The 9,890-nt window shown below is 43.6% G+C and overlaps 1 protein-coding gene across 1 annotated transcript in view; it reads left to right on the forward strand.

Annotated features, from left to right (window-relative positions):
- DCP1A (decapping mRNA 1A) overlaps positions 1–9,890 on the forward strand; it is a 147,768-nt gene that overhangs the window by 118,853 nt on the left and 19,025 nt on the right. The window contains exon 6 of the mRNA XM_073592308.1: positions 819–929. Coding sequence (XP_073448409.1) covers positions 819–929 — 111 coding nt within the window. The remainder of the gene's footprint in view (positions 1–818; positions 930–9,890) is intronic.

The following is a 9,890-nucleotide window of genomic DNA, read 5'->3' on the forward strand; positions in this document are numbered from 1 at the left end:
TAAATAGAGTGCACCACCTGTGTGTAGAGTGCACCACCTGTGTTCTGTGAAGCCCTCAGACGAAGGCTGCAAGCGCTGATCAGTGTGTTTGGAGGGGGAGGCACAGCAGGGGAGATGGCTGCACCAACATTGATTGTGTCTGTACGGTCAGATTTATTTATTTTTTTTTTTTTTTGTGTTCAGCCTGCTGGGTTGAATGAAAAAAAAAAAAAACTGAGCGTGTGTACCCAGCTTTTCACAAATGGACATGCAAAGACATTTTTGCGTCTTTGAAAGTTGGCAAATTGAATGTTTTTATGTTTGGGAACTAACAATATATTCCAGTAAGGAATGCAAAGACCTGTACAATGGAGAGAAAACAGCCTGTCTAAACGGATGCCCCAACATAGGAGGGCTGTAGGGTGTCCTTGAAAGTCCAGCCTCAAGGTAAAGGGTCTGAATGAGGCTGGCCATCATCCAGACTGCAAGTGCAGGCATAGAGTTTAGTGGGGAGTATGGGAGGCAGAAACAATGACGCCAGCAACATTGGGGGGCAGCGTGGGCAGGGAAGGTAAAGGTAACAAGATTTATCGTGGTTGCCTATGCCCCGAAAGGTTCTTGACTGTTGTTCAGGGTCTGAAAAGCCTGATAAATTAGTTGTTTCATATACCTGTGGACTCGGATCGTGCTGTCTGAGTGCTCTAGATGGATTGGCAGTAGAAAGAAAGAGCAAGGGGGAAGTTCTGTTTTTATGCGTGCCTTGTCGTGGTCCTAGCAATTTGCCGGTTAATAGTTATCTGCAGTTGATATTTATAAAACTGTCTTTTTGCTTTCTTTAGGGTCAAGGGAATGACATCAGTGCCAGCTTCAGCACAGTGAAGAACTCTCCACTAGTAAAGGCAGACAGCTTGGAAATGGCTGAGCATGGATCCTCTGCTCCTCAAGAGAAAGTATGTACTTGTCTTGTCTTCTTTCCCTTTTATAAAGAAGCCTGTATGGTGATACGTTTTTCATTTGAGATAAATTAGAGACATATTTAACTTCCACTATTACTGTGGTGTAAACTGACATTGGGGTCAAACGAAGTGTCAGGCTGCATGTCACCTACTGATTTTAAAGAATCACTCCTCCCAAACCTTGATTTTTCAATGACATCTGATTTTATTCTGAAACCTTTACATATTAAGCATTAAATACCATTACAGCTTCTTTAAAAACTTGCAGCTTATCCGTATCTCTAACCAATTGGTCTACATATACAATCTGCATCCAGCATTCTGTTATAAAGGGCATTAAATCTTGGCCTTGATCTGGGTACAGCTGGCCATAGTTGGACATGTTACACCCATATTTAGGGGGTTTAACATACAACATGTTACTGTTAAGCACCCCCCCCCCCACCCACCCACCTTGTGACAGCTGGCGGGGGTTTCTCTTTCCGCACCCACTGTCACTTTTTAAAAATAGCAGGGCTCCATCCACACAGCCACGTCATCCATCTGTGAATGAAGAAAACTACAAGTCCCATCTACCACTGCAGCAGGACAGACTTGTAGTTTCAATGAACTGTGAGTGCACTGATCAGTATATGCTCGAAGTTCATTACATCTTCCTCCAGCTTTGTAACAGCCCGTACAGAAATACAGGCCCAAAGCTGGAGAAAGATTATACAGGAGCCTGACATGTTCTGCAGGCTCCTGTAAAATAAATAAATGCACGTTTTTTACCTGCAGAATCATGTGCAATTATTTTCTTTTTTTTAAAGGTGAACTTGCCTTGCCCCCAGGCCACATGTTCCCCAGATTTAATAAAGTGGTTCCAAAGCCTAAATATGTTTTACCTTAATGCATTCCTTGTGTTAATGTAAAAAAATGTAGGCATCAGTATCTCCCCTCCTTATAGTTACCTAAGCCCTCATTTGATCCAGCGCTGTGCACGTCTGCAGATCTTTTCTCTCCCCTCACTTCCTGGTCTCACTGGCTTTGCTGAAGCAACGGGAGCCATTTGCTCCCCCTGCTGTCATTTGAAGGGGGTGGGAGGTGTGGGGCTGAGTCCTGCTGTCTGTGTCTATTGGCGCAGACAGTGAGGCTCAGGAGTGAGCCCACACGAGTGCCCCCATACAAAGCGGCTAAGTATAAACCTGTGGGGTGGTTTTTTTGTTTGTTTTTTTTTTTTTTAAAGCATTTGTCATCACTTTAACCGCTTCTAGACCAGCGGCCGCAGTTTTACTGCGGCAGGCTGGCTCCCCTGTGCGAAATCACGTTACTGTACATGATCTCGCGGGGTCCGGATAGCAGGCGCGCACGCGCCTGATGCATTGCGGGGTAGCCGATGCTCGTGCCCGACGGTCGCGATGACCGTCGGCCACGAGTGATCATGACCAGGAGGCACAGAACAGGGACGATTGTGTGTAAACACACATTTCACTGTTCTGTTCTGACAGGAGTGACAGATCGTGTGTTCCTGTTAGGTAGGAACCACGATCTGTCACTTCCTGTAGTTGGTCCCTCCCCCTTAAGTTAGAATCACTGTCCAGGGAACACAATTAACCCCTTCACCGCCCCCTAGTGTTAACCCCTTCACTGCCAGTGACATTTTTACAGTAATCAATGCATTTTTAATCGCACTGATCGCTGTATTAATGCCAATGGTTCCAAAAATGTGTCAAAATTGTCCAATGTGTCCGCCATAATGTCAGTCACAATAAAAAATCGCAGATTGCCGCCATTACTAGTAAAATAAGAATGCTATAAATCTATCCCCTATTTTGTAGACGCTATAACTTTTGCGCAAACCAATCAATATACACTTATTGCGATATATTTTTTTTTTTTTTTTTACCAAAAATATGTAGAAGAATACATATCGGCCTAAACTGAGGAAAAAAAATAGTTTTTTTTATATATTTTTGGGGGATATTTATTATAGCAAAAATTGAAAAAAAACGCATTATTTTTTACAATTGTTGCGCTTTTTTTTCTTTATTGAGCAAAAAATAAAAACCGCAAGGGCAATCAAATACCACCAAAAGAAAGCTCTATTTGTGGGAAAAAAAGGACGTCAATTTTATTTGGGTACAACGTCGCAGGACCGCGCAATTGTCAGTAAAATCGACGCAGTGCCGAATCGCAAAAAGTGCTCTGGTCAGGAAGGGGGTAAAATCTTCCGGGGGTGAAGTGGTTAAGTAGCAGTACTAATCGCTGCCCCAGTCAACTACTTGAGTCAAAAAGAGGTTTAACTGTTGATCAATCAGTTTGAGAGCCACATTAGCACCCCCTATGGTGCTACCTCTGTCATGTGAAGACCTTTACAAGCTGTTTCATCTTTAAATGTTGTAGGTTCATAATATAGACTAAAGCATGTTCTGGTATTATTTTTACCTTTAACAGAAGATATACTAATAATTAGGTCAAAGCAAAACAGCATAGACACGTGGTGAGTTAGACAAAACCCTAGAAAAGGTCATGTGCTAGAATCGTCCTCTCCTAGTACATGTAGATGTTTTGTTTTTTTCGTTTTTTTTTTTTATTTAAAAAAAAATGCTTTTGTTGTGTAGGTTTAATGCTGCACTTTAATCTATGCAAATATTTTATTTTGTTTTTTTATGGAAGAGATTAAATTGCTTTTCTAGTCAACAGATTACCTGAAAGCTGTTAGTTACCCCATACTACCTGAAAGTTTAAAGAGTCACTGTCGCCAGACCATTTTTAACAACAATCTGTGCTGAACGTTCTGTGCATTTCACATATTTTATGCATCTAATTTACCTGTAAAAGCTCCCTTTTGTAAACTTCCAAAATGCCCTAAGACTGTGGCTGGGCACCACCATCTTGATCACATCCTCGCCAGCCCCATAATGGTAGATTTGGGGCTGAGATGTAAACAATGCAGCAGCCTGTGCATTACACCCATGGTGCTCTGATTGCGATTGCAATGCTCTGCAGGCTTCATTGCAAAAATGTCATCAATTCACAGGTTTTCTTTTAAATAATGCAAGTGTATTTTATCAAATTTGGTGGAATATGTCCACCAAATTTGTCCATTCATTCCTAAAATGTATACAACCCAGCCACACAGCACAGTGGGGTTAATTTACTAAAGCTGGAGAGTGCAAAATCTGGTGCAGATGTGCTTGGTAGACACCTGCTTCTATCTTCAGCTTGTCTAATTAAGCTTTGACAATAAAACCTAGAAGCTGATGGTTTCTTTGCAGAGCTGCACCAGATTTTGCACTCTCCAGTTTTAGTAAACCAACCCCAGTCTGCCTAAGGACCAACTTACACTTGGGCTAGACACACAGTACTGGCTGTTAATGAAAAGTGATCTGCGTTGGATTACGTTTCAGTGGGTGGCTAACAGTTTTTTTTTGTTTTTTTTTTTGCATTGTGCTTTGCTGAATGCCAATTTAAGATACAACTAACGTGCCACAATGCGATGCAGGCCCTATTGACTTAAATGGGTGAGTTTGGTAGGCTCTGCCACCTGTCGACTCAATAAGCCGTGCTACATTTGCTGCGTCCATGCCACAAAGTGCTGCAGAATACAAGGTAAGTCTAAAAAGTTTGAATTTGAATATCAGAAAACAAGACAGAAGATATAAACAAACTATCTTTTTATTGGCCTTCAAAATCGCCGTCCTTCAAAACACACTTTTGGCAAGGTTCATAAAGGTTCTGGAAACTGTCAGCAAAGACCTTTTTAGGAATCGACCACAGGACCGCTGTCACATGTTCTTGGATTGCTGCTATGTCCGCAGAACGTGCACCTTTCTTGGTGCTCTTCAGGCGGGGGAAACAGAAGTCCACAGGCGCCAGATCAGGGGAGTACGGTGGATGATCGAGAACAGGTATGCTGCGCTGACCCAAGGATTGGCGCACAGGTCTCATCCCTTGTGATGATGGTTTGCAGAAAGAATGGATCCTGATCATGCATGGTGATATCTCCAGAGGTTCCCATCCATTTTGGTTTCTGTTTGTCAGCTTGTGTGCCACAAACCGGGAACAGATCTTCCGCTAGCCCAAATCTTTGCGGACGATGGTTCATACCGTGTCCTTACTAATGCCCAATTCCTCTGCCATCTATCCTAGTCAGTCGCTGATCTCATGCCAGCATTTGTCGCACTTGCTTGATCGTGTCTGGGGTTCTGCTTGTAGACATCCGACCTGAACGTGGCTCATCCTAAGTTGTTTCCTTCTCATCGTGAAAGCGTTTGAACAAGTCGTAAACACGTTTTTCTGCTCACTGCTTCCATCCCATACACTTGCACCAACATTTCATGTGTCTCCATCACTGGTTTCCCCTATTTGACGCAGAACTTGATGTTTACCCGTTGCTCCATTGCAGCTGGTTTACCCAGACGGTCACGTGTACTCCACGCTAAGTGGCGCTTCTCGACGTGTGTCTGGATAGCCATGTGTATTCACCTGGCCCGTGTTGCCTTTGAGATGGGAGACCATTCACTAAACTTTTTAAACACACCTCATATGTACACCACCTTGTGGATGGATGTGGAGTGGTAAAACTGCAGCTCAACCACTTGTTTTAACTGCTCCCTGGGCACCCGTGTGATAGGGGCCATCATTTTTTATTTTTATTTTTTTAATGAAAGCATACCTATAATTGTGTGTGTGTGTGTGTTTTTTTTTTTTTTTTTTTTTTTTTTTTTTTTTTTATTGCTTTAATTATATATGTACATGGGAGAAGCCATATTGGCTTATTATTTTTGCAGCTCTGCTTCCTGCTCTTTGCAGTGCTGTATAGCAGTTTTTCTTTACTGCCTCTTCTTGCAACACAAGTCTACGAGTCGTTCGGCTCCTGAAAACAATGCACTTCCGATGTGGCTGGTATCTTTAAAGCGGAGTTCCACCCAAAAGTGGAACTCTCGCCTATATGCTCCCCCCACCGTGTCACATTTGGCACCTTTCAGCGGGGAAGGGCAACGGGGGACCTGTTTTTGACCGATCCCCCTCTCCACTTCGGGCCTCATTTTGATCTCCCGGAATTTCCTCCCCCCACCTCCTTCCCCCGCCGCTGGGCCAATTAGAAAGCGCAGTGCACTTCGCACATACGAAGTAGGGAACCAGGAGTGAAGCCAAAAAGCTTTCACTGCCTGGTTCCCTTACCAGGAATGGCTGCGGCAGCACCCGGGACTCAATCCGAAGAACGGCTGGGGTGCTGACATCGTGGGCTCCCTGGACAGGTAAGTGCCCTAATATTAAAAGTCAGCAGCTGCAGTATTTGTAGCTGCTGACTTTTAATTTTTTTTCACCCAGGCTGCACCGCCTCTTTAAGGGACAGACACTGAACTCCTGTAAGCAAATATACACACCCCAGCCACTTTATTAGGTACAGCTTGCTAGTACCGGGTTGGACCCGCTTTTGCCTTCAGAACTGCCATTCTTTGTGGCATAGATTCTACAAGGTGTTGAAAACATTCCTCAGAGATTTTGGTCCATATTGACATGATCGCATCACACAGTTGCTGCAGATTTGGCAACTGCACATCCATGATGCGAATCTTCCATTCCACCACATCCCAAAGGTGTTCCATTGGATTGAGATCTGGTGACTGTGAAGGCCATTGGAGTACAGTGAGCTCATTGACATGTTCAAGAAACCAGTGGTGAGATGATTTGAGCTTTGTGACATGGTGCATTATCCTGCTGGAAGGAGCCATCAGAAGATGAGTACTCTGTAGTCATAAAAGGATGGACTTGGTCAGAAGCAATACTCAGGTAGGCCGTGGCATTTAAACGATGCTAAATTGGTACTAAGGGGCCCAAAGTGTGTCAAGAAAATATCCCCCACACCATTACACCACCAGCCTGAACCGTTGATGCACAGTGCATCCGGAAAGTAGCGCTTCTCTTTTTCCACATTTTGTTATGTTACAGCCTTATTCCAAAATGGATTATATTCATTATTTTCCTCAAAATTCTACAAGCAATACCCCATAATGACAGCGTGAAACAAGTTTGTTTGAATCTTTGCCAATTTATTAAAAATAAAAAAAACGAAAAAATAACATAAGTATTTGTTATGAGGGTCTTTGCCAAGACCCTCAAAATTGAGCTCAGGGGCATCCTGTTTCCACAACTTGATTGGAGTCCACCTGTGGTAAATTCAGTTGATTGGACATGATTTGGAAAGGCACACCCCTGTCTATATAAGGTCCCAGTTAACAGTGCATGTCAGAGCACAAACCAAGCCATAAAGTCCAAGGAATTGTCTGTAGACCTCCAAGACAGGATTGTATCAAGGCACAGAAATTTATGCAGCATTGACTGTCCCAATGAGCACAGTGGCCTCCATCATCCATCAATGGAAGATGTTTGGAACCACCAGGACTAGGGTTACCACCTCATTCCTTTAAACCCGAACACATATAAATTACACAGGTTCTGTGGCTAATTAGGTGGTAATTAAACTCGGTGCCCCTATCTGCATTAAATTACCCTCAGAACCTGTGTAATTTTATGTGTTGGGGTTTATAGGGATGAGGTGGCAACCCCAACCAGGACTCTTCCTAGAGCAAGCCGCCTGGCCAAACTGAGCGATTAGGGGAGAAGGGCCTTAGGGAGATGACTAAGAACCCGATGGTCACTCTGACAGAGCTCCAGCATTTCTCTGTGGAGAGAGAACCTTCCAGAACAACAACCATCTCTGCAGCACTCCACCAATCAGGCCTGTATGTTAGAGTGGCCAGCCACTCCTTAGTAAAAGACATATGCCTGAAGGATTCTCGGAGCATGAGAAAGAAAATTCTCTGGTCTGAAACAAAAATTAAACTCTTTGGCCTGAATGCCAAGCGTCACGTCTGGAGGAAACCAGGCACCTCATCGCCTGGCCAATACGATCCCTACAGTGAAGCATGGTGGTGGCAGCATCATGCTGTTGGGGATGTTTTGTAGTGGCAGGAACTGGGAGACTAGTCAGGATCGAGGAAAGATGAATGTACAAAGACATCCTTGATAAAAAATGTGCTCCAGAGCACTCTGGACCTTAGACAGAATTTTGAGGAAAATAATGAACTTAATCCATTTTACAATAAGGCTGTAACATAACAAAATGTGGAAAACGTGAAGTGCTGTGAATACTTTCTGGATGCACTTTACAAGGCAGGATGGATCCATGCTTTCATGTTAAGACCAAATTCTGACCCTACCATCTGAATGCCGCAAGTAACAAAGCAACATTTTTTCCAGTCTTCTATTGTCCAATTTTGGTGAGCCTGTGCGAATTGTAGCCTCAGTTTCCTGTTCTTAGCTGATAGGAGTGGCTCCCGGTGTGGTCTTCTGCTGCTGCTTCAAGTTTCGATGTGTTTTGCATTCAGAGATGGTATTCTACATACCTTGGTTGTAACGAGTGGTTATTTGCTATTACTGTTACCTTTCTATCATCTCAAACCAGTCTGCCCATTCTCCTCTGACATCAACAAGGCATTTTTGTCCACACACCGGCCGCTCCTTGGCTATTTTCTCTTTTTCGTATTATATTCTCTGTAAACCCTAAAGAAGGTTATGCGTGAAAATCTCAGTAGATCAGCAGTTTTTGAAATACTCAGACCAGCCTGTCTGGCACCAACAACCATATCACTTAAATCCCCTTTCTTCCCCATTTTTATGCTCGATTTGAACTTCAGCAAGTCGTCTTCACCACATCTAGATGGCTAAATGCATCGAGTTGCTGCCATGTGATTGGCTGATTAACAATTTGTGTTACCAAGCAATTAAACAGGTGTACCTAATAAAGTGGCCAGTGAGTGTATATGTACATGGGAACATCCATATTGGCTTATTATTTTTGCAGTTCTGCTTTTTGCTTTGCAGTACTGTGTAGCAGTTTTTCTTTAGGCTGAGTTCTCACTGGTGCGAACACAGACATCGCATTTGCACCGCATTGCTGTGTCTGTGTGATGCAATTTCAGCCATACAAACTGTATGGCTGAAATCGCATCGCATTGGCACCAAAGTGGTGCAGGATGGTTTTTATTGTGTTTTTTGTTCTGCACTGGAATCAGATCACATAGGTGTTTACACCCATGGGGTCCAATTCCTGTACCATTTGACAGTTCGCACAGTGATCTGCGAACCCATCTGGGGGTGTCATTAACTTTCTATTGACACCCGCAGCAGTTCGCAGAGGGCAGTGTGAACATGCGATGCAGGAACTCGCCCAGAAATCGTGCTGGTTCCGGCATTGCATATGTGTGAACTGGGACTTACTGCTTCTTTTTGCAACCCAAGTCTACAAGTCATTCGGCTCCTGAAAACAATGCACTTCCCATGTGGCTGGTATCTTGTCACAGCAATTAAAGGACAGACACTGAACTCCTCCTGTAAGCAAATCTAGTAATCTCTTACAAACTTACTAGTACACATTTTGTTATTTATTAACCTCCCTGGTGGTATTCCTGAGTGTGGCTCGGGGTTAAATTTCGGCACCATTAGCGGTAACCCCGAGCCACACTCGGGATTGCATTGCAGGATCCTGGTGCAGTATACTTACCTTGTCCCCAGGATCCTGTGATGTCCCTCTGCTGTGTCCGTGGGCTCTGTCCTCCACCGGAAGCCCCTCTGTGCCGGGCTCCATTCGCTGCGAGCGTCGTGATGCACGGGGGCAGAGCCCGGTGGCAAATTCAAAAAAATGAAAAATCATTATATACAGTACAGTGTAATCTTACAGATTATTTCACATCCCTTTTGTCCCTAGTGGTTTGTCCAGTGCCCTACATGCAGTTTTATATTGTATATACTGTTCTTCCTGCCTGGAAACTTGAGATTGTCCATAGCAACCAAAAAGTGTCCCTTTACGTTAAAAGTGGTTTTAGACAGCTAGAAAACAGCGATAATAAATTAGAACACTCAGAATTGAGCGATAGTGAATCGTGGGGAAATTAATTTTATTATTAT

Source organism: Aquarana catesbeiana, linkage group LG07 (assembly GCF_042186555.1).
Source record: "Aquarana catesbeiana isolate 2022-GZ linkage group LG07, ASM4218655v1, whole genome shotgun sequence".
NCBI classification, from domain to species: domain Eukaryota; kingdom Metazoa; phylum Chordata; class Amphibia; order Anura; family Ranidae; genus Aquarana; species Aquarana catesbeiana.